Below are 24,593 nucleotides of genomic sequence, written 5' to 3'. Positions count from 1 at the left end.
TTCCACGCCACAATTTTCACATTTTCACATTCAGTACGCTTAAAGCAAGGCTCACCTTCCTTAACAGTGGGGCGGGACAAAGCCGGCGAGCGGACGCCTCTGACTTCCGCACCCGGGCCTCGGGAAAGCCGGCCAGGGCAGGCGGAGGCCGGAGGTCCCCCTTCGGCTTCCACATGAACGGAGCTTGGACCTACTTTACTGCACTTTGAGGTTTCACAACGCCTCAAAATTGATCCTAATAAGGGGGACTGATAGAAATTCGGGAAAACAGTTATTTACCTGAGAAACTGTAACTACAGCCATTTGAACTCTGAACCAGGAGACATGTACAAAGGTATGCAGCTCACCGAGCTGGAGAGGTTTGGTTTGTTAATGCTTTTAAGTAGTCAAGTTTTATAAAACAATCACAGGGCTAGAAAAAGTACTTCTTCTCAAAGTACTCTGGCCCTCTGGAAAGAAAACCCTTCTTTCAAAATGACTTTTAAAAAGATGAAGTCTAATTTTTCCGCCAGCCTGCGAGAACCCGGCCCCGAGGGCCACGGCCAGCGCAGGAATCTGCATTTTCACTGCCACCGCCCAACCACCGAGACCCTGCTGCAGGTGCTACAAACATACCTCTGAGACACACGGTTCTAGACGATCCTAGAAATGGCTGAAAACTAACCTAATCTCAGATGGAAAAGTGTGTACTAGTGAAGAGAGTCCCTCTGCAGCTTGAATGCTTCTGCTAATTTAAGCCAAGAGTGTACGGGTATCCTTCTGAATAGGACAAAGTGCCACTTGCTAATAAAACAACAGGGAATTGCAACATTTCTTAGAGCAGAGGCTTCTGTCATTTAAAAAGACCAAAAAAAAAAAAAAAAAAAAAAAAGATACAGCAAGAAGAGACTAATGCCATCAATAAGACAACTACATGCACACGCGCGCACACGCCACTCTGAGCATATATCTTCACAACTACTACTCATCCCTTTGTCGCTGCCGCCAAAACCCAGGCTGTTTCCACGCCGCCTCACATCCCCGCCGCTCCCACCCCCTTGGAGCCCCACATAGGACCAGGCGCCCCCGTGGGGACCCGAGGTCAATGTCCGGCTGGAATGGGGAGGCCTCGGCAGGGACAGAGGAAACCAACAGAGCACAAAGCAGCACGAGGGAAAGGTCGTGGCCTTCCTTGAAGCTGTGTTGAATGTGGATTCGATTCTCACCACACTGCCTACAAGGACGAAAGGCCCACCGAGCACAAACGGAGCTCTCCGCAGTCACCCCGCTGGGCTGTCCACGGCAACACTCTCAGTGCAATGGTCTCTGGACCGGCCCAGCACCGGGCTTGCCGCCCGCCGGCGTGGCCATCGCCATCCTCCCAGGGGCAGGGCTCCGTCGGCAGAGCGCCACCACCGACAGCCTTCCGTGTTTCAGTGCATAGATCCTATGATGCTTGTCTAACAGGCCATAGGCAGAGAGACGGTGCGCCGATACGCAGACTTGAACCCGGAAGGGAAGAATACAATACATTCCACTTGTGCTTAACTGGCTGAGCGAGGCAGGGCGGGGAGGGCGGCGTGAGCTCACTCGGTCCTCCCGAGGGTCCGGGGGCGCAGCCTACGGGGGGGGGGCACAGTCACATTAAGTCAATTGCATACTCCTGTACTTAAGCGCTGAGAACCACGAGGGGTGGTCCCGGCTCCAGGCTCCGAAACACTCTCGATATGCTAAACAGGTCACAAGAAGCACCCCTAGGTCAATAAAATGAAAAACAGCATCTATCTATCACATTAATACTGCAAACCAGATATATATATTTTTCTCTTACATTAAAGACATAACAGTGAAAAAGGATTGTACTGTATTTATCACCACAGACCCGTATTCTTTAGAAACTTTGGAAAATAAATGTCACAGTCCTATAGGACAAATCTTATGATTAGACTGTCGGTATATTGTCTTTTTTCTTTTTTTAAATAAATTTTTATTAAAATGGCACTTGTCTGCCAATCCCTCTGGACCTACAAATGTTGTAAACACACGCGGACCTTCTGCCGCTGCCCCTGCCTTCGAGCCGAGCCGAAGGCGGGCGGTGGCAGAACGAGAGACACGGGGGCGCCTCGCCTGGCCCCTGCCCTCGGGTCCCGCAGAGCTGGCGGCCAGGTCAGGAGCACACCGGGGTCACTCTGCGATAAACTTTAGTGACGACCTCAGCATGTTCAAGGCTTTAAAACCACATCGTGTTTGTGTTGCTTTCACTCTCAGAGAACATTCACAGCTAGTTTGAGCCCATCAATTTCATAGAGAATCATGTGTTAAAAACAAGTAAATTGAATGACCAAATAAATTAAAAAATGTTTTAAAGCCCTGAGTTCATAGACTGGTTTTAGGAGATTTTTAGGAAATACGGGACTCTATTTTAATAAGCAGCTTAGAGATTTTGGCAAACCATATTTCCGACGACAATGGGGTCTCATACAGGTCTGCAGTTCAAAATCCGAGTCTGAGATCTGGGACGGAAGGCATTCTGGAAAACGGAGAATCTGCTAAAATCGACGACGCCTCGTGTTCGGTGCTGGCTGTCATGGAAGGGCTGGGCATTTGTTGGTCTGAGTGTAGCTGGTCTCGTGTGAATCCACCTCGGTACACAAGCGTAAACACTGAAACTTGTCACGCAAAGTACATGGTGCGCAGCGTGTCCTGGTGGACCTGCACGGCCTTGGCCAAGGCCTGATGGTCGCGTCCATTGCTCTGCCCGGAGGTATGGCTTCCTTCGGCACTGCGGGGAGGGGCAGAGAGACCGCACACGAGAGCTAAGTTAGGACCAGGCACCAGCCACCTGCGGAGGCGGCCACATGGCTATACAGTGGCAGGGAAGATGCTGGCACTGGGCGTCTGTGGCACGGTTGGCTCCAGCTGCTGGAAACCCACCGCTTCCCGTGCTGGAAAAGCAGCTGCCAAGCCCACTGCAGAATCGCGCCCAGCCCAGAAAGGCACGCCACTCACCTATCATGTTCTTTATCCACCAGGTGGTACCTGGCCCGGAAGGCCACCAGGTGAGCATAGTAGGCTGGCGCCGGGATGGACACGGAGCGCGTACAGCGCACATACGTGTGACACAGCTGGTAGGTGAGAATCTGCAGCTCATCGGAAGAGAAACGATTGTCATCCCAAAGCACGTGATAGTGGGAAGGCCTGCTTGTTCCCTAAAAGCAGACCAGAGGGTCAGAGAGGCAAACACGCCCAAGAGAAGTCCAGAGCTCACCTGCAGAAGGGCGCTGCTGCTAAGCTGGGCCTTCACAGAGGACAAGGGGCGGGGGATGTTCACACGAGAAGACACTGATGTGACCTTATTTTGCTACCACTGTAAAAAGGCGTCACAACCACATCCTCTGTGACCCCTATTTGTAAAGCAGACTATACACACATTTACATTTGATATGCAAAAATCATACGAAAGATATGAAACAATGCAGAAATGGCTGTTTTGAGGATAATGCCGTTGACATATGTTAGGTTTTCCACAAAGAGGTATTTACGAAGGCAAGAAAAAAAATCTCGGTTAAGTTACATATCAACAATGGCGCTTTTGAGATGGGAAGCTGAACAGGTACCACTTCATGCAGTAGCCTGGGATCCCTCGAAACTAGGAGGGGGGAGTCGGCCACCCAGCTGTCCCCGGCACGGAGCGTGCACCAGGCTCTGGCGCCATCACGGCCGCTGCACTGTTCCGATGGGTCATTCTCTCGCTTCTGCCCACCCACCTCCCGGGCCACTCAACCGGAGCCAGCTGGCAGGGTCCTTCCTGACTCTTCCCACACGGTCACCACTGCCCTGTCAACAACTGTGCGAAGTGACAGGGGGGCAGACCCTCTTGTCCTCTGAGGAGCCCCCACAGATGTGGCCCGGAAGCCAGTCGCCCAAGCCCTGTTCCAGCACCCCACTTGGGGCGTTTCATCAGTGGCTGTCCCAGGGGCCATGGGCAGTGGGGTGTTTCGTACACGAGGGTCTGTAGGGGACACAGCAACGAAGGCCCGTTTTGTCACAGTGGGACCTCCCCCATGGGAAGGTGCCTGGGCCAGACACAGGGAGAAGGTTTTCATCCTTTAAATGAAGCAGAGGCCCCGGAGGGAGGAGGCTCCACGCCCAGCAGGACGGAAGCAGGAGCAAGGGACTGCGGTGGAAGCCCTGTGTGGTCCACACGGAGAAGGCGACGGTGCCAGCCAGCCTGACACGGACGCCGTCACCAGGACTGACACATGCCCAGAAATACTGCAAGAGCCTTTGGGTCCCACGGTCGTCTTCTCTCTTTTTAGGGCCACACCTGTGGCAAAAGGGGTTGAACTGGAGCTGCAGCTGCCAACCTACGCCACAGCCACACCGGATCCGAGCTGCATCTGAGGCCTATGCTGCACCTTGCAGCAACACTGGCTCCTTGACCCACTGAGGCCAAGGACTGAACTTGCATCCTCATGGACACCAGTCAGATTTTTAACTTGCGGAGCCACAGTGGGAACTCCTCTTTTTCTTTCTTTTAAACAACCTTTAAAAATGCAAAAGCCAGAGTTTCAGCTGTGGTACACTGGGTTCAGAACCCAACTGCAGCAGCTAAGATTGCCATGGAGATGCAGGTTCTACCCAGCCCTGGCACAGTGGGTTAAAGGATCTGCTGTTGCCATAGCTACAGTGTAGGTCGCAGCTGTGGCTCGGATTCAGTCCTGGCCCAGGAACTTATGTGCTGCAGATGCAGCCATAAAAAAAAAAAAAAAAAAAATGTAAAAGCCATTCTCAGCCGCAGGCTGCACCCTGACAGGCTGCAGGGTGGATGTGGCCCAGAGGCCAGTCGGCCAAGCCCTGTTCTAGGTCCGTGGTGAGGTGTGAATGACGCAGATGTGGGAGTATTTCCCACGAACGTTACACAGCTCCCAGGGAACCCCCAAGTCCCTTGAGGACAGAAATTTAAGTCCTTACTTTACTGTGAAAAAACCAAAAGCCTGCCAGTGATAAAGCTGAGCGGGCACCACAGGTCCTGGGCTCTCGGCTCTGACAGCGGGCAGGGATGGACATGGTGCTCCTGAGGCGGCAACACGCCCTGAAAATCACTCTTGGCAAAGCTCTTCATCAACAGGGACAAGGAGTGCCACATGGAGACCTTCCCTACACACCAGCGACCATGCGTGGTGGGGCCTGCAAGGCTGTCCCATCACCTTGAAGATGGCAAGGGGCTCGCCAAGCCCCAGGCACAAGGAAATGCCCCTGGCTCCTGGCCAGCGTGCTTGGCCTCTGCAGGCACTGCTCCTTCTGCTTGGCGCCCCCACCCCCCACAGCACCCCAGCAGGTCCTCTGTCCCCAGCACCTGGTGGGCCTGAGCCTCACCTGCTCACTGGACAAGCACCTGCTTTCCCTCGGAGCGGCTGGAGACTTAGCCCTGCTGTGCGCCACGTCCCCAGGGCCCACAGGAGCTCCAGGCCCGGGCTCGGGCCCCACAGGTGTTTGCTAAACGTGTGGACGACGTCGCAGAGACAGCAAGACGGTCCACAGCGGCCCCTCTGTCCTTACCTGGATGCCAGCATGGCTACACAGGTAGAAGTCAAACTCCGTGGGGTGGGTGATTTTCGTGTCCACGGTTGTGCCTGCTGGAATGTTTCCGCTTTTGCCAACCTGCAGCCACAGAGGAAGCCGTCAGACATGCCCAGGGACGACGAGGTAGAGCAAGCAGCCTGGCCACGCCGCCCCGACGCTGCGCCTTCCTGCTGGAGCCGCCCTATCCTAAAGTCTTATTTACTCTATTTCATTTTATTTTGTGCTGTTTAGGGCCACACTCGCAGCACATGGAGGTTCCCAGGCTAGGGGTCCCATCGAACTACAGCCGCCGGCCTATGCCACAGCCACCGCACCGCAGAATCCAAGCCGAGTCTGAGACCAACGCCACAGCTCACAGCAACGCCGGATCCTTAACCCACTGAGTGAGGCCAGGGGTCAAACCCACATCCTCATGGATCTCAGTTGGATTCGTTTCTGCTGCACCACGACAGAAACTCCCCGAAGTCTTTAGATTGGCTGATCTATCTGCTGGGTGCTACCGCAGTAAAATAACATTTTACACACACTAACAACTGAAACTAAATTAGCTGCTCTTCTCTTGGGGTTGGGGTTATTTCCACTGACTCATAAAAGCCTGAGGGAGACACGGTCTCTCCCTCCACTGAAGAATGGGCGTGGAACGTGTGAAGAGGCTTCATTATTGCTGAGGCCAAGACGGAAACTGCCAGCATGGGACAGGCCGTGACCCATGCACACCTGCAGTGCTCGGGGCAGGAGAGCTACAAAGCCTGGCAGCCGGCAGGGGCTCCATTCTCTGTGAGTGCTTGATCACTGCCCGGAGAGGAGCATCTGAGCAGCCAGAGTGTGGCCGGGGCGCTGCGTTCTAGAATACCCGCTACAGCTATGGGGCATAAGGACGCCCATCGGGCACTAAGGCATTGACTGGTTTTTCGGGTTGTGCAAATATTTCGAATATACAAATAAAAAGACGGTCTCCAGTGTAACCCCTCTGCACCCTCAGATACATATGTTTTTTTCACTTCTTAGCAACCTTTACACTTTTGGATTTTTAAAAGTAGTAAAATATCTGGAAAGAGTGCCTACTTTGCATCCCTTCCATGCTGCAGCCTCTATCCAGACTTTATGACTCCCCCACATACTTCATTTTTTGCTACATGCTGAGGCTCCAGCAGCACTGTACCTGTGACTTGGCAGGGTCTAAAACCACACAGGTGTATCATATACGGTTTGCTATTTGCTACTTGCTGCTTTGGCCCCGGATTACACTTTTGAGATGCAGTCATGTGACAGGTAGTGTTTGCTACTTTTCACTGCGGTATAAATGCCAACATGTAAATACATCACCACCTTCTTTCCTGTTGGGAGACAGGTGAATTCTTTGCTATCAGAAACACCACCGCCATAATGTTCTTAGGCATGTCTCCCTGCACACAGTGTGGGGGGCTTTCCAGGGTAGATCCACTTCTAGAATCGACGAACTGTGCTCCAAGTTGGTTACGGGTCTGTACTCTCATGGAAAATGTATGAGAAGCCTCCTCATAATAACGCCTTTCCTCCGTGCTACGTGCTCTGCGTTCGCTCAGCCAAACCCTCCAGTAGCCTCAGGAAGGTGGTACTTGGCGGGGAGGCTGACAGCTCCTGGTCATGCAGCCTGGGTGCCGAGAGGCTGTGCTGGAGCCTGTGCTGCTGACAGCACCAGCATCCTCGACGATATGGCTAGCCTCGTAATGCAGGTCCCCCAACTTTTCCTGATCTTGAAATACTTTGTATAAGATTATGCCTTGAAGGTTTGGGCAAACTTGGCTATAAAACTCTCTGGACTAACTTCATAAAATGAACTAAGTAGTTCCTCCCTTTGTCTAGTCTCTGACACATTATAAGATAACGTCCATACACGGGCGCACACACACACGCGCGCGCACACCTATTAGTTTTATGGCCACATCCTCCACATATGGAAGTTCCTGGGCCAGGGATTGACTCCGAGCTGCAGGTGTAACCCATGCTGCAGGTGCAGCAGTGCTGGATCCTTTAACCCGCTCCACCAGGCTGGGGAATTGAACCTGCACCTCTGCAGCAATCCCAGCCACTGCACTTGGATTCTTTTTTTTTTTTTGTCTTTTATCTTTTTAAGACCGCACCCGTGGCATATGGAGGTTCCCAGGCTAGGGGCTGAATTGGAGCTGCAGCTGCCGGCCTACACCACAGCCACAGCAACGCAGGATACGAGCCGCGTCTAAGACCTACACCACAGCTCATGGCAACACCGGATCCTTAACCCACGGAGCAAGGCCAGGGATCGAACCCGCAACCTCACGGTTCCTAGTTGGATTTGTTTCTGCTGCGCCACGACGGGAACTCCATGTAGTCGGATTCTTAACCCATTGAGCCACAGTGGGAACTCCAAGATAATTTTTTTTTTTTTTTTGGGTCTTTCTAGAGCTGTACCCGAGGCATATGGGAGTTCCCAGGCTAGACGATGAATCAGAGCTACGGACGCCGGCCTACACCACAGCAATGCCAGATCCAAGCCACATCTGTGATCTACACCACAGCTCACAGCAATGCCGGATCCTTAAAGCACTGAGTGGGGCCAGGGACTGAACTCGCGTCTTTATGAATAATAGTCGAGTTCGTCACTGCTGAGCCACAGTGGGAATTCCCAAGATAATCTACTCCTGAAGGCTTGGTAGAGCTCGCCTGCACCACTCTCCGGGCCTGAGGCCTTTTGGAACAATGAGTGGGTCCTCCTCCTCAGCTGACTTTGGTCATATACGTAGTTCTATAAACAAGTGTCTGCATCTGTTTCCTCTAGAGTTTTCCAATGTGCAGTCACGAAATGGCTCATACGCCACTACCATTCAAATAACACGTGGGCCCTCTGCAGCCCTGCTGCCATTTTTTCCTCCCAGTGTCGTTACAGCTGTTCTCTTTTTTGTTGAGTGTTTTATGTTTACCCGTCTTCAGAGAAGTAGGTTTTGCTTGTGTTAATTTTCTCTAGTCCTTCCTCATTTTCTTTTCTTTTTTGGATACAAGCGTGGCATGTGGAAGTTCCCAGACCAGGGCTCAACTCTGTGCCATAGCTGTAACCAGAGCCACAGCAGTGACAGTGCCAGGTTGATCCTTAACCCACTGGGCCCGCGAGGGAGCTCCACTGCCTCATTTCCTACCTCCCTATTGCCGACTCTGAGAAAGCGGGGTGCTGGCTAAGTTGACTTTGGGCCCCTGGCCTCCTGGTGAGAGGTCGCAGGCCGGGGAGGAAGGCCCAGGCACCCCAGCTCCACAGCTCTCCCTTCATCCCGGGATGACACCCTTTCATTAGCTTCCAACTCACCTGACGGTTCTTTCTTGTTTTACAACAGTAAATGCATCCAGGTCTATAATCTCACCTCTAAGCGCTTCTTCAGCTGCACTGGACAGGGGCGGATGTGAAATTCTCATTTTTGTTCATATCTGATCATTCTGTAATTTTTATTCTCTTTACAGTCGGCCTGTGCCACTCAGAATCGACTTTAAATGTTTGAGCGTTCTCACACCTCCTTGTGACCTGAGGCAAGGCCAAGGCACAAGAGCCTTCCCCACGAGCTCAGCTGTCACAGGCAGGATTCTGTCTGACAGAGCTGGCTTGTTCATTTCACTCTTACCACTTTCAGTTTCTATTAATTTGTGCCTGTTTTAGTTTTTTTCTTTTTTTAAAAAAAATTTTAAGTGAGAATTACAATAACTTTTTAAAAAATTTATCTATATCTATTTATTTACTTATTTATTTTGCTTTTTGGGGCTGCACACACGGCATATGGAGGTTCCCAGGCTAGGGTTCAAATTGGAACTACAGCTGCCGGCCTACACCACAGTCACAGCAACGCCGGATCCAAGCCGCATCTGTGACCTACACCACAGCTCACAGCAACGCCAGATCCTTTACCCACTGAGTGAGGCCAGGGATAGAACCTGCAACTTCATGCTTCTTAGTTGGATTCATTTCCGCTGCACCACGATGGGAACTCTTGTTTCAGTTTCTGATAGTGGTGTGTTAAAATAGTCCTATTTGGTGGCATGTTTGTCAATTTGTCCTTGAAATTTTGTCCTTTACTTTTTTTTACCTTTGCCTATTTCTAGGTCATGGTGTTAGGTACAGCCAAGCTCACGGCCGCTCTGTCTCCTTGGTGGACCTCTTCTGTCCCTCAATCTGCAGCGTGTCGTCCACTGGGACAAGCAGCACTCTTGGTGCTCTGGTGCCACCATGGCGTCGGCGGCTGCACTGCTGGAGTTTCCTCTGGCACCTCGTGGACTCTAACCCTCGACTTCTAGCCTGCTAGTGGCCAGTCGGACGTGACATCTCTCGCTCCCAGGAGGACTCCTTCCTTACACAACTACTCTGATGCTGTGCAGTTTTAGGATAGTGCGTCTAGGTTTCTTTTCTTTATCCTGGTGGGAACACGAAAGGGCTCGCAATCTAGGGATTCCTATCTTTCTCCGACTGCGGAGAATTCCAGGAGGTACACCTACAAACCTGAGTCTCCTGCATGCTCGTGGTGCTTGTCCCGAATGCCGAGAAGACACACGGGTACTGCTGTCTTCCAACGCCTCTCCAGACCAGAGGCCTGAAGGAGCCCCCTGGGCCCCCTCGCGTCGCTGCGCCCCAAGCCCCCAGGGTCCCACTCCTTTCCACCCACCGCATTCTCAACACCGCTGTCCACGGCCACGGCTGCTAAGCGGCTCTGAAGCCGGCTCTCTGTTCATTTCTGGACGAACACCCGCCGGGGGTGGTGGACGGGTTCACACGTCCCTCGAGGCACACGGCCCGGGGCCGAGGCCACTCACCCGCTCGTTCTTGTCCGTGCAGAAGAGCCGCGTGTGGTGCCTCTTCTGGACCACGATGAACGTGATCCCCGGCTGGTAGTCCTTCTCTAGCTTGATGCACGCCTCGCGGATGGCCAGCAACTCGTGGTGAAGGACCTACGGGAGAGAAAGAACAGGCTCGAGGATCACCACGTCTTGGGCCTCCTGCTGTCTCAGACGAACGCCTTAGCTTAAATATTTATCAAATGTACATATGACTCAGTCCCTGCTGTCAGCTTGCTGTCAGCTGTGTGACTCTGCCTGAGTCTGCGTCTTCACTTTTATGAAGGAGCAAATGATACCCAGGTTTCACGGTTAAATGGCTTAAATTCGACAAGGCATAAATGGGCTTAGCACCGTCTCTGGAACATTCTAAGTGCTACCATGCACTGTGGACAGGAGGCACAACAGGAAACACACACACGAACAAGTCAATCCAACAAGGTATTTCTGGGTCGGAGAAGAGGGAGAGAACCTAGTAGAAAAAACACTGGCTTAGGAACTGGATCTGAGTTCCAGTCCTAGCTCTACCACTAAGTAACTACGTGGCTCTGGAAAGAGGGACCCTGTCCGATCGATCCCCGGGGTTTTCAGTTTAGAACAGGAACATGCTTGGAGTTCCCGTCGTCACTCAGTGGTAACGAACCCGACTAGTATCCGTGAGGATGTGGGTCTGATCCCTGGCCTCGCTCACTAAGTTAAGGATCCGGCGTTGCTGCGAGCTGTGGTGTAGGTCGCAGACACAGTTGCGACCCTGAGTTGCTGTGGCTGCGGTGCAGGCTGGCAGCTGCAGCTCTGATCTAACCCCTAGCCTGGGAACCTCCATATATGGTGAGTACAGCCCCCAAAGACCAAAAAAAAAAAAACCCATAAAACAAAAAATAAAATAAAATGGGAACATCCCACCCTGGCAAACTTGATGTGAAGACTGAAGTCGCCAGGGAAGTACCAGGACTGGGCTACGAGGATGGTGGGTACTGTCTGTCCCCTGACCTGCCACCGGGGACAGACGGGCACACAGTCTGTCGCAGGGCCACACAACTTCAGCAACTGTCCTAATCAGATACTGTAATGTCTCAAAAACACGTTTTGGGTTCTGGGCCCAGAAGCCCTACTGCGACGGTTCTGTAAGACACGGGGTGCATTCCCAGAGGGATCAAAACAGAAGGAGACGCTGCAGGTGCAGAGCACAGCCACGACCTGCCATCCTCTCTAGTAATGACGACAGTGAGAGAAGAGGGAAGAGCGTTTGCCAATGGAGGGAACCCAGGGCTTCTGTACCAGAGGAGCTTCGGAGACGGCTGGCACCAGCCCAGGTCCCAAAGAAGCTCTGAATCAGAGGCCTCACCAGGCGCTATCAGACGGCCAAGGATGTGGACGGCCACTGGGTGGACCGGGAAGGCACTGGAGTCCACACCTGTTTATCAGGGTGGCCTGAGGCCTCTGGGTGCCCTGGGGTGCCTCTCAGGCTGTCTCCCCGGCTGGGTAGGCCTCCCCATTGTCAGGTACCGGTCCCCCACCTCACTTCTGCCTCTCCTGCCAGTACCTCTGGATGGAGGCCGTGTCGGGCGCGTGGATGGAGCGGAGGTGGCGTTGGCGCTGGCCAAGATGGACACACTCAGGGCATCCACCTCCCGAGTGCCAGGCTTGGATGAACTCTTTGCTACCCAGTCACCTTGACCTGGCGACGGTGCTGGTGCCTTCACACCCAGAGCACAGCAACAGCCCCTCTGGCCTCACGTGTCATCCAAGATGCCGCCTCCCGCCCCCAGATCCAAGCAGTAGCTGGGGCCGCTCTTTCTGCAAGGGCTCCCGACTGCTCTCCTCCCTACTCTGCGCTGCCCGACTCCAGCCCACCCCTCCCCTGCAGGCAGAGGTGAGCCCCAGCCCAGCGGTGCCTCTGCCCTGCAGAGACTGCGCACAGCCTTGGAGGCAAAGCCGGGACCCAGGAGAGGCTCCTGGCTGGTGTGTGCTGGACCGAGTCGGCCCGAGAAGCCTCTCCCGCCCTCCCTGCCCTGCACAGAGTCCGGACGACCCCCCGCCCCACCCTCCGCACCTGACCAGGTAGACCCCGGGGCAGAACGAAAGCACACCACTACCCATACGAGCGGACCCAGGAGCTGCTCCGTGGACTAACAAGCGAGCTGCAGACGCGGAGAGCGGGGCAAGGAGAGGCGGGGAGGAGGCTGACCTGCTGGAACTGGCCCTCGGAGACGCCGTCGCGGTAGAAGATGATGCGCGTGGGCTTGAAGCGCGTGGACTTGTAGAACTGGATGAGCAGCTCGCGCACCATGGCCGCCAGGTCCTGGATGATCTCCTGCCGGTGCTGCTGGACACGGACGGTGGCGCAGTAGCGGTTGGGGTGGGCGTCCATGCTGCCCACAACCTGCAGGGGCAACACGGGGGTCAGGACCGAGGGCCCACCTCTCATCACACGCCACCTAGTGCTGCTTCCGCGCGCTCGGCGACAGCACCTCTGCACGCATGCCGAAGAACCAAAGTTTGCCATCGTAACTCATAAGAACCCACCGTGACTCTGAACCACCCTTCTGCCTGTGATCAGAGGTGCTTCTGTTCCATCAGAGGAGGCAGCTGGTGACTGCGACAGTGTTCCTAATTCTTTCAAGGCACTGCCCCCCACCCGCCACGCACCCATCAACGCACAGCACCCGAGAGTCTGACCCCCTGGAGGGACACGCCCACACCAGGCCGTCCTGCACGGCTCTCCACCAGTCAGACAAGGGAAGGACCAGAAAGTCCTGTGATGCAGGAATACTGCCACCCGGAACAGCACAGGTCCACTCAGAGGCGGGGCCGTCGCGGGACGGACATTCAGGCCGCGGCGCGCACTCGGCGGGTTGACGGGATCTGCAGGCGCCGAACCGGGACTCGGAGGGCAGGCTGAGCTTCCTTCTGTGCAGGGGTCAGCTGTTCACGGGTCCACTGGGATTTGGTTTTTGATTGTTGCTGGGCCATGTAGGAGGCGCAACACTACGTGGTGCTAAATTCCTTTTTTTGTGGCTGCCCGGAGGCATGTGGAAACGCACAGGCCAGGGACTGAATCTGAGCACACATGCGGCAATGCCGGATCCTTAACCCCTGCGTCGGTCTGGCTGGGACTGAAGCTGTGTTGACCTCGGCGGGAACTCCTGTGCGATGCTAACCTGACGCGGGAAGCACTGCCCCCGAATAGCACCAGGACTGCCCACCTGAGAGCCTGTGCTCTGTGCTCCAGTCTCCCGGCTGGTGGTCAGATGCAGCTCGGGATGTGCAGCTCCCCAGAGAGAAGCCCTGGGCAGCCGGGCAGTGGCCCTGCCCACCTGTGCGGCTCAGGTTCCTTACCTGAGCGACTGCAGGGACAGGTCTGTACCTGTGGTGTGGCAGGCCCCTCACCTTCCACAGCGCGAACTGTGGGGGGGGGGTGGGGGTACCCACACATCTGAACTCAATCCTGAACCTCAGGCAGGTTCAGCTGTGTTTCCTGCTGTTTCTCTTAGTGACTGAGCTTAGCCTCTGTGAACTCTCTCTCTCGTGTTTGACGAGGAAACCAACACTGGCCTCTGAAGATGATGAGACATAACAAGCTATGCGCCTCGCCCGTGCCTGGCACACAGTCGGTGCTCAGAGAATCACGTCGTCATCTGACCGTCCAGAGGGACTGAGGCGCGGGAAGGACCAGCCTCCCCGCGTGGGAGGAAAACCAGACAAACGGCAGAATGTGCAGCGGCCCCACGTCACCACAGTTCCTGGTGGGGACACCTGGAAGGTGCAGCCTCCTGCAGGCCTCGCCACACAGCACTGGGTGTCCCGGTGTGAGGGACAGCAAAGGCTCTCTGCGCGTCGGTCCGCCAGGACAAAAGGCCAGAGCGACACCCGCAGGGCCCCCTCCCGAGGCCAGTCAGCTTGGGTGCAGAGGGAGGGGAGGCACAGCTCAGCCTCCGGGGGAAGGGGATGGCCAGCCAGGTGCGGGGCACTGTGACCGTGATGCGAAGGCCACTGTGCCCACCTGGATGAAACTCACAAAGTTAGAACAAGGGGAAAGTCTGCATTTAACTAGCCTGTTTAATTATTTTGCCTTTAGCATCTTATCATAAAAAATAGAAAATGTTTGGGTGTTCCCGTCGTGACGCAATGGTTAACGAATCCGACTAGGAACCATGAGGTTGCGGGTTCGGTCCCTGCCCTTGCTCAGTGGGTTAACGATCCGGCGTTGCCGTGGGCTGTGGTGTAGGTTGCAGACACGGCTCGGATCCCGCGTTGCTGTGGCTCTGGTGTAGGCCAGCGGCTACAGCTCGGATTCGACCCCTAGCCTGGGAACCTCCATATACCGCGGGTGCGGCCCAAAGAAATAGCAATAAGACAAGAAAAAAAAAAAAAAAAAGTTTAAAATGAGGTGTGGCACCTGCCTCAGGGGAACAGATGTGGTATGAGCTGGCAACTCTGGGACCCCGCTCGCTCACGCTGCACCCCTGACTCTCAGAGCACCCACGAGGGCAGCGTATCCTCAAACACCTACTTCCCGTGAGGCTCTGATTTCAACTGCAGCTGAGCAACCTCTGCGCCTCACAGGAAGACAGTCTGGCCACATGGCCGTGGTGGGAGCATGAGCCCTTCCACAGGCAGCCCGGGGTGGGGGGTGGGGGGGCTGTGGGTCCTGCTGGGCCCAGCGGGAAGCGCTGACACTCACGGCGGCGATGGAAGGCTTCTTGCCGTCCCCGGCGGGTGGGTGAGTGACATCCGCTCCCAGAAAGATGACGGGCTGCTGGAACACTGGAGGCCTGCGGAGGGAAGCGGGAGCGCCAGAGGCTCAGGGACAGTGCCTGGACCTCCTGCGACACAGGGAGCATCGTTACGTCGAGCGCTGAGGGTACCACGGCTGTGTTTTTAAAGATCCCTTGTTGTTCAACCATACGCACAGAAACCCTTACGATCAAAAGTTGCACAGTGAGATTTGCTTCAGAACCACCCGGTAGGGGAGAGGGTGCAGGTGGAGTGTGGGCTGGGGTCAGCCACGTGAGGGTCCACCTTTGAATGTGACTGAAAATTTCCAAAATAACTACACTCACAGAGAGAGAGCCCAGGGTGTGTTACCAGCCTTGAACCTGCAGCCACATCCTACATCCCTGACGCAGCGGATGCCCGGGGCAGGACCAGCCTTCACTGGGGGAGGGGCTGTCCTGGGCACACGGCAAGATGTTGGGCAGCAGCCCTGCTCTCTACTTATTATTCGATGACAGCAGCAGTGCCCAAGTCCTAACACCCCAAACGTCTGCAGACATCGCCACATTCTCCGGGAGGCAAAACTGCGCTAGGCCTCTCTCCCTGCGTCTCCTAAACGCTGGCCGAACTCAGCAGTCACGTCCCTGAGGAGGCCGTGGCTGGGGACACGGTTCTCTGCCTGCCGGCAGGTCCCCGACGCGTGGCTGCGTGTTCTGGAGCTTACTCTCCACGCTCCACGTTTCTCCGCGGAGAAGGGGAGACGTGGGTTGTCATGGGGACTAAATGAGCTTATGCTCGTCTCTGGCTTTCAAGGGCCTGGCCCAGCACCCCCCCCACCCCCCCCCACCCCGGAGGCTGCTGATCCCGCCTCGGCAGGAACAAGGAGCATAGCGCGCCTGCTGGGCCTGGCGGGGGTAAATTCGGGGACACATCTTGGCAGAACTCCCACCCGACAGCCCCTCACCAGGAGCCATCGACACCCCAGCAGCCCCCACCACACCCACTGACAGCCGCTGCCCCCTGGGGTGGGGGAGGGGGCCTCTCAGGCGTGTCAACCCCCCGCCAGCTCCCGCAGGACGTGGACAAGTTTCCCCTTTCATCGCCAACGCGCAGGAAGTCCACGAGGGCCACTCCTCTGGCAAGGCCCAGACTCGCAGGCGCTGGGACAGCCTGTCACCACTACCACCCCTGGGACAGAGGGAGACAGGCTCAAAGAATGCACTGCCTGGACCCTGAGCTCTGAGGGGGCCTTGGACTGCATCCCACCAATAACTCTTTTAAACCCCAAGCACCTGTCCCCAGGAAGCTCAGCTCGCAGCACCGCACCCACCGTGAGGGGCCCTGACTGCACCTGCTCTGCCCGCCCACCCTGGGCCCTGCCCATCTCTGGATCAGTCCCAGGAGCACCCGCACCTCAAACCAGCACCACCACTGTTGCCCCGGGTCTCCACGCTCCTCCCACCGCGCCTCGCCTTCCCCGCTCGCCTTGGGGCACAGCTCCCGCAATCAGCTGAACTCGTTTACTCTCTCCACCAGCCTCTGTGCTGCCATGGCAACAAGACTCCTCTCTGCAAGGTCACCAGCGACCTGCACATGTCCGCGAGCCCGTGGTGGAGCCTCTGGGCTCATCAGGCGTGGCCGGTGGGCACCTCGAGCCCCAGCAGCACATGGCCTCTCCTCCTCGGGCCCCCACACCCCGTCCTCAGGGGCCCACAGACGGCCCCGGGCCCCTGCGCAGCCCACCACATCCACTCAGCTCCTCCACCGGAGTCCGGGACGGGCAGCGCTCGGCACGGGTGAGTGGACGCTGCCCCCGGGCACCGCCCCACCCCCAGGTAACGACGCGCCCACCGCCCCACCGGTGGCGGAAAGGCCGGTCTCACCTGCCCTGCGGCAGCAGGATGTTGTTGACGCCCCCCAGTTTGACGTTGATCTTCAGGCAGAGGTTGGACAGGGTCTGCGGCGTGGTCCTCTGCACGTTCTTCATCTGCACGCACTGCGTGGCCATGCCCAGCACCGTGTCTCCCACACGCTTGACCTCGGCTGTGGAGCAGAAGGCGCTCAGCACGGCGCCCGCGGGCACCTCCTCTGCTCACCCTGATCCCCGCCCACGTGTGGCCAAGCCCAGGCAACAGGGGCCTGGCCAGAGCCGGGGCTCCAATCCTGCCCCACGCTGCCCACGCCCCAGCCACCCGGAGGGTCACCCTCGCTCCCCTGGGGAGGCTGGGTGAGAGGGGCTCGGTCCTCGTCAGGCGCGAGGGCCGTGTCTGCCACTCATCCGGGCCTGCAGGGCGCCGTGGACAGAGCCAGGCTCAGGCCCGCAAGGGAATGGCTAAAGCAGAAACGCGGCAAAGGCAAATCTGACACCAAAGCGCTCTCCGGGCCCACCTCCCCTCCGCTGCTGGAGTCCTTCAGAAGCAACTGGCCAACTGCTCCCCGGGGCGACCAGCGGAGACGGGCGGCCTCGGGGCGGTGAGTCGGACGGATGAGAACTCAACGTTCTCTCTTCCCTCCTTTGCCTGGATGTGCGGCTCGGAGAGCTGCTCGCATTCTGTCACCGCTTAGGTGGCACCCCCCTCCTCCCTTGCCTCGTGGCGCCCGCATGACACCTGCCCCGGGAGCCTCTGGTGCCCGTGGTGCTTTCAACAGACGTACGTGCCCACATCCAGTCCTGCCTTCACCCGTCTACATGGCTCTCCCCACCACCGGGAGCATCCAGGGCTGTCTCTAACTCATCTGGGTTCCCCAGGGCCTGGGACACTTGGTAGCTTTTCGCTGAGGGAATGTGCAACCGCCCTTCCGGCAGAAAGGACTCTGATCGCATCCAGGATTCCGAGGCAGGCAGCTTCCACACGGGGCCCCAAGTGTGAGCTGCGTGACTGCCGCTCCGTCTGGCCGCCGTCTGTGTCGGGCGGAGGACGAGAAACCCCGGGCGCCTGCACGCGCCCCAGCAGCAATCAGAAACCGCCTTCCTCCCGCGCTCAGGAGGGGCCAGAAACCAGCGCCCCTCCTCCGTGTGGCCAAGACGCAAGGGCTGGGGCCGCAGCCGACGGAGCTGCCAGGCCCGCGAGCGCCCGGGGCCTACCGTAAACGGGGGTTTTCCCGGGCAGGATGACCACGACCAGCTGCAGGCCGGCGTACGTGTTCTTCAGGTGCCTGAACATGGGCTCCACGCTGTCCGCCCCCTGGGCGTATTTACAGAAGCACGGCTGGCCCTGGATTGGCATTCCCGCGTCTCTCGAGATCTTTCTGAGCTGCTCCGTGAAGGACCTGGAAGAGAAGATGTGCCACGTCAGGCACCTCGAGGAGGCAGAGCAGGCAGCTGCCCCCAAGCAAGGGCGCCGTTTCCGCAGAGCCAGGCCACAGCCCACCCAACTGAGATCAGAACCGCAGTTTCAGTCCGGGACGAGGTCATTTCAACACGTTAACACAGGAAAACAGCCACGTGCGCCAGGCGTATGCGCAGGTCACTGAAAAGTCACGATGAAATACGAGACTTCACGTCGTGGCCACGCTGCCTCCTCAGCAGCTGTGACACTCCCAGGGCACAGAGACAAGTGCTGTCCTTTTAAAGCCATGCACTTGGTCTGTGGATGCCAAGCGCTGTCAGTGTGAGGACAACTGCGAGCTGACTGTCCCCTTGGATTCTGCCCCCGGTCATTCTCGTGTCTACAACTTGGATGACATAATTGCGGGGGGAAACAAAACAACCCCCAGTTAGAGGAGCACTGGCAGCTGCGGCGACAGGCCTCGCGAAGCCACAGCCAGAGTGGGGGAGACAAAGCCACGCTTCTATTTTAGGCTTAGGAGTCAAAACACTGCAGCCTCTTACACTGAGGGTCAGGACACTCTGGCCCACGCTAGGCGGTTAGTGCAGTTAAAGAAGCACGAGTACAGATCCGCATCTGTGCCCAAACTCGCGTCTGCCGCGGGACCACACGCGCCCGGAAGAAGGAGCTGAGCGCCGAGGACAGGGGCGGGGGAGGCCCCCTGAGGACAGGCTCCAGCCTACCGTGTGCCCCAAGTCTGCCCGGGGCTGCTAGCGCAACAGAAGCCACTGGCTTTGCCAGGGACACAGAGGAGGCAGCCCCCGTCCATCGAGGCCACAGTTCTGGGTGCCCCACTGCCAAAGGGCCGCCTGCCCCCATGCCCCTGCCCTCCTGCTCCCACCAGGAGCAGTGGAGGCAAAGGCCTTCCCTCTCTTCAGGGCTGCCTGGCACAGACGCACGAGGGGCCAGCTGGACTGACGCAGAAATGTGAACCTAAAGTATTCTTTAAAAACAATTTTATTGTGGAGTTCCCGTTGCAGCGCAGTGGTTAACGAATCCATCTAGGAACCACGAGGTTACAGGTTTGATCCCTGGCCTCACTCAGTGGGGATCCAGTGTTGCCGTGAGCTGGTGTAGGTTGCAGACGTGGCTCGGGTCCCGTGTTGCTGTGGCTGTGGCGCAGGCCGGTGGTTACAGCTCCAGTTGGACCCCTAGCCTGGGAAACTCCATATGCCGCAGGAGCGGCCCAAGACATGGCAAATCGAACCCACAACCTCGTGGTTCCTAGTCGGATTCGTTAACCACTGTGCCACGACGGGAACTCCTCTTTAAAAATAATTTCAGTTCACCGAACACGATTTGCTCCTTTAGTTTGTCACTGTCTCTGTCTACTGTCCTGGTTCTTACATACCCGGGGCTGCCTCTCCCACTCCGATGGCAAGTCTGAGAAGTCCCGAAGCCCTGCGGGCCCCCGCCCTGGCCCGCCACCCTGGGCAGTGCCCTCGGACAAGGAAAGGCTGCCAACCCTGCCTCGAATCTGAGCCCACAACCGGCCCCAGCCCAGGACAGGGGCTTCCCGGCTGCCCCCCACCCCACCCGTCCTGCCCTCTGCTCCTCGGGCGGCCTTACTTGAGGTGCACCTCCGTGCACTGGCGCTGGGGGGCGAAGCACGCGATGGCCCACACCTTGATCTCGATGCCCGTGTGGAACTGCTTGTTCCTCATGTCCCAGACGCCCTGGACCGGGGTGGCGATCGCTTTATTCTGCAAGGGCGAGAAGTTTAGAGAGCGAAAACGGGCAGCATGACCCTCTGGCCTCGGACTCTGTCGCCGTCCCTACTGCTGCCGGTGCCCTACTGAAGAGTCTGCCATCTGGGAAGTGGCAGGTGCAGCACCCACCTCATTTTGCCGCCTCTCAACCCGAAAGGAGCAGGTCCCCCACTGTCACTAAAGGAACCGACAAGTGATTCCGGAGCACAAGACGGGCAGCAAGGCCACGGGGAGGGCGGAGGTGCGGCACCCCTGCAGACAAGGCTGGGCCCGAGGTGCTGTCATTCACTCTGAATAAACGTTCTGCAATGGGAAACACTTTTTCCCCCCTACTTAAGTAATATAAGCGTGTTACAAAAGTCAAACATTATAGAAATGAATGTGTTTGTTCCCTATTTTTTCGGCCATGCCTGTGGCATGTGGAAGTTCCCGAGTCGGGGACCCCACCTGCATCACAGCAGTGACCAGGCTGCTGCAGGGACAATGCCCGAGCCTTAACCCGCTGCGGCACAGGAGCACCCCTGCTTCCTCTTGTGTGTTCAAATACTCCCCGCTCCCATCAGCCGCAGAAGGCCCCCGCCACGTCTGGTGTTGGGACCGGGAAGTAAAACCACACGCAGAGTCTACACAGCAATGGACTCGTTCTGTCTCGCGGTCCTCAACGCCACCCTACAGACGGGAGGACACGAGCGGCCTCTCCCCTTCAGATGCCAGTCTCCAGGCATCGCCCAACAGCCCTGGGGGCCACTGAACGTTTTGTCTAACAGGACAATGGGTAGGGCAGGTGATCTGAAGGGTGTGCTCCCACTAAACTATTTCAGAGATCTGGAAAAATCTGTTCGTTTAGAAGCATTAAAAAGCTTGAATCCTTACAAATCTCCATTTGCAAGGTTAGATCACAAGAACCCTGTTTTTTCCTAGGCGACTCTTGGTTTCACCAAAAGGTGGAACGCACTGGATCTGCCGTCCTGGCCTCGCCACCTAAGTCTCACTGTTGCCGGGCATCTCCTTACTTTGAGGGGAATCACAGGGGCTCCCTCGAGGCTGCGAGGAGGGCGCAGGTGCTACGTCTGCGGGTCTAGGCTCCCGGGGGCACACCTGGGCTGAGGAGCCGGGAGGCCCTGCTCAGAAGGCCTCCCCCGGGGGCGGCCCCTCACAAAGGACTACCATGCACCAGTCGAAAGCAAGCCAGAGGGCACGTGCACCCTGCGAGCTCCAGGGGTCTAAGAGAAAATACTGAGTTTAAGAAAAAGAACTGGCACAGCAGAGAAGTGTATTTAGTTTAATATGCTGCTATTTGCATTAACAGGGGTGAAAAATGTGAATGTCTTTGTGGTGATTTTACAAGAGTTGCCTCCTTTTTCGTATAATTCTGTCTCTTTTGAACTTTGAAATAGTTTTCAAAAATAGAATTTGTATTTTAAGATAAAAAAGGGAAAAAAACTTACAAACCAAAAAACTAAATCTTGCTACAGGCCCTGAGGACTGGAGTGTACCATTCATTCCATCAGGAAAAAAGGCGGAACACAGGCTGCCACTGGTGCTCTGGACACACAAAAACCCCGGCCTTTGAAGCGGAGCCCTGCCCACCTCCTGTGCCCCGCACCTGGGGTGCAGGATGGGGGGGGGGCAGGGGGAAGGGAGAGAACGTCTCAGGAGCTCTACAGGGCTCAGGGGTCAGGACCACTGGTGACCACGGACAAAAGCCAGGGGTCAAAGGGGCAAAACCAAACAAAACCGTGCCTAGACTGTTAGGCCTGCTACCAAACACCTTCAAAACAAAAGTTAGAAAGCAGCACAAGCTTCTGGAAAAGAATTCATCACTGGCAGAGCACCCATCACATAGGGAATGATGCTTTTAAAGTTTTGATGGGATAATCAAGTTTACCTTTCGAAGAGAAAAACGGTAATCCTGAAAGCCTCCAGAGGGCCAAGGAGGCCAGTCCTTTGTGAAGCCCCGTGGCTGCCCAAGGGTCTCACTGGAGCAGGAAGAATTCTTTATGCTGACCTCGGCCCACACTGCTAGGGTGGTCAGATGCTGCTGCTCCGCCATCAACGTTCAGACGCACACTCCCAACGCCCACAAACGCTCCCTGCCCAGCCTGCCACCTACCCTGCCCCCGTAGAGGATGGAGGGCGGCTGGAGGACCCGGCCGGTCACATCTGTCATCTCGTCTTTGACCATGATTCCAAATTCACGAACATATGGGTCTGTGTTGAAACTGGCACTTCTCATCTTGAGAACGGACGAGAGAAAAGGCAGAGTCAGGGGAGTTCTTTGCTTCTTTCCAGAAGCTGTGTCTGCCCAAGGCATCAGCTGCCTTGACCTGGGCACCCAAGGGTGTCCCCGGCCCAGGGCTGGGCCCTGAGGATGTGATGCTCACCAGTTTGCTAATCTCTTCCTGCCGATCAGGGGCTGACCTGGCTGTGGCTCTGATCATGGTTGAGGTCTGATTGTCGGTCAGCTTTTTTATACATCTCTGTCCCGCCACTATGTTACAGACCTACGAAGAGAACGCGTGAACAGGGCGTCAGCATCGTGCTGAGGAGCAGGCATGGCTCTGAGGCCCAGCACGAGGGCTGGCGCCCAGCTCTGCCTGCACGAACTCGGAGCACCGTGCAGACACCGGTGGTGGTGGCTGTTCCTGAAACCCACTGGTCGAGGCACATCTGCAGGAGGGCAGAAACGCCCCCACGTAAACCCAGCAGAACGCAGACGGCAGCGGGCTCTGCACTGGTAAAAGGACCCCCCGCAGCAGACGGGCCTGTGTCCTCCCGCCCTCTGTCCTCAGACGTGGGAGCAGACACAGAGCCGCCGCAGCGGAAGGGAAGCCTACCTCCTGGACACAGCACAGGGGGCCCTGGCCCAGGCCCCAGATGTTGGAGTAACTGGACAAGTACTGAGAATTTAAAACACTAACAGCAAAGAGTTAAAACGTGTGTCTTAACTGCAGCATTTCATCTTTTCCCAGGCAAGCAGTTTTCAAACCAGAGGTCAATTTTCGATAAATGAAGAAAGAAGCAGTGTATTTTCTGCGTGCGTTTCACTCTGAGCCAGGGGCCTGCTGGACAGACTACATATGGTCTCAGCCTCCACACAAACCCTACAAGTTACCAAACCCACGTGACTGAGGCAGAAACTGAGGTTGGACGAAATCCCTTAGCCCGCCCAGGTTCCTGCAGCGGCAGGAGGTACGAAGTTTGGACCCGGGTGCCAGGCGGGCCCTCGGCCGTGCAGGCCTCCAGCAGCCCACAGGTCCCCGGGGGTGGGGGGTGGGGGAACCTGCCTCGAGGGGAAGGTAGGTGTGTTTCTGCTCCTGTCCAACTTGTAAACATGGGAGGTGGGGGTAGCGCAGAACCAGCTTGTGCCTGTCCTTGAAGTACTGGGCCACCGTGCATTCGACTGTCTGCCCGCTCTCCTGCTGCAGCGGGAACCTGGGCAAGAGAGAGGCAGCTCAGGCCCGGAGCCTCCCGGGCTCCCCCAGGGCGGCTTCCGTGGGCTGAGGAGGGGGTAGGGCAGGTCAAAGCATCTCCCAGGGGTCAAAACCAAATCGCGTCCCCTGGGTTATCTGGAACTTTCCCGGGTCCCTGAACGTTCATTCTACCTCTGGAATTGAGAAAGAAAGACCCACACATCCACAGTATGCAATGACCACAAATGACACATACATCCAGACCACACGGAAAGGACTCAGGACAAGTGAAGACAAACCCAGAAAGAAAGGCCTGTGCACTCTGTGGCCAGCCCTGTACTGAGACTGACTCTGGAAGCTGTTTAGGGGCTGAGGGCCAAGTGCCCGCCCCAGAAAGCCTGAAACCGTCCAAGAAAGGGCGGCAAAAGGGACAGGCAGCACGGGGGTGTCCTGCACGCGTGGCGGCCAGTCCCCATGCAGGGGATGTCGGCCGACGCCTTTGCTCTGCCCAGACTCCTGCCGGGAGCAGGCCACAGGGGCCGGGACACAGGCTCATCCTGCTCTCCAGCTGCAGGGCCCCGGGCACCTTGGTATAAGCAGTGCCCACGTCACAGCAGGCACTTCCCGCAGAACGACCTCGAAAGTAACTAATGAGTCCTCCCTGAATCCAGGAGGCCTCACGCTGGGCTGCAGGAGCCACACAACCCAAGACAGCGCCACACCGTGTGGCCCTGGACCACACTGTACGAGACAGAGCCCCGGCCTCGGCCTGGGTGAGGCCATGTGGAGAATCTGCGGGCATCTCCTGACCTCTCCCTCCCAGGACCCTGCTCAGCATCAAGGACTGAAAAACAAGCCAAAGGCCCTTCTCTGGCCTGGAAGGCTCAGGAAGGAAAACTAACAGGGGACGCCCCCCCCACCCGCCACCGCAACCCCCCCAGGGAATTTCATGACTCGATTTCACGAGAAGTATGGACTCGACTAGGCCAGTGGTATTCTTCTGGCGTTTTACAAGCAGAAGGCAAATCCTTTGC

General features: G+C 56.7%; 1 protein-coding gene across 1 annotated transcript in view; it reads right to left on the bottom strand.

Annotated features, from left to right (window-relative positions):
• Window positions 1-2,652: 2,652 nt before the first annotated feature.
• AGO2 (argonaute RISC catalytic component 2) overlaps window positions 2,653-24,593 on the bottom strand; it is a gene marked incomplete at its 5' end in the record, with an annotated part of 45,914 nt that continues 23,973 nt past the window's right edge. Inside the window, 12 exon segments of the mRNA NM_001194975.1 lie at window positions 2,653-2,761; window positions 2,989-3,188; window positions 5,542-5,643; window positions 10,372-10,506; window positions 12,581-12,775; window positions 15,077-15,167; window positions 16,992-17,151; window positions 18,194-18,378; window positions 20,007-20,140; window positions 22,260-22,382; window positions 22,531-22,650; window positions 23,434-23,581. Coding sequence (NP_001181904.1) covers window positions 2,653-2,761; window positions 2,989-3,188; window positions 5,542-5,643; window positions 10,372-10,506; window positions 12,581-12,775; window positions 15,077-15,167; window positions 16,992-17,151; window positions 18,194-18,378; window positions 20,007-20,140; window positions 22,260-22,382; window positions 22,531-22,650; window positions 23,434-23,581 — 1,702 coding nt within the window.

The sequence above is a fragment of the Sus scrofa genome, chromosome 4, assembly GCF_054392235.1.
Source record: "Sus scrofa isolate SSC_HxYL_T2T_F1_AM1 chromosome 4, Sscrofa_HxYL_maternal_Yorkshire_Landrace_v2.0, whole genome shotgun sequence".
Classification (NCBI taxonomy): Eukaryota; Metazoa; Chordata; class Mammalia; order Artiodactyla; family Suidae; genus Sus; species Sus scrofa.
Note: the sequence above shows the minus strand (reverse complement) of the source record. Positions and strands in the feature narration are given on the sequence as shown.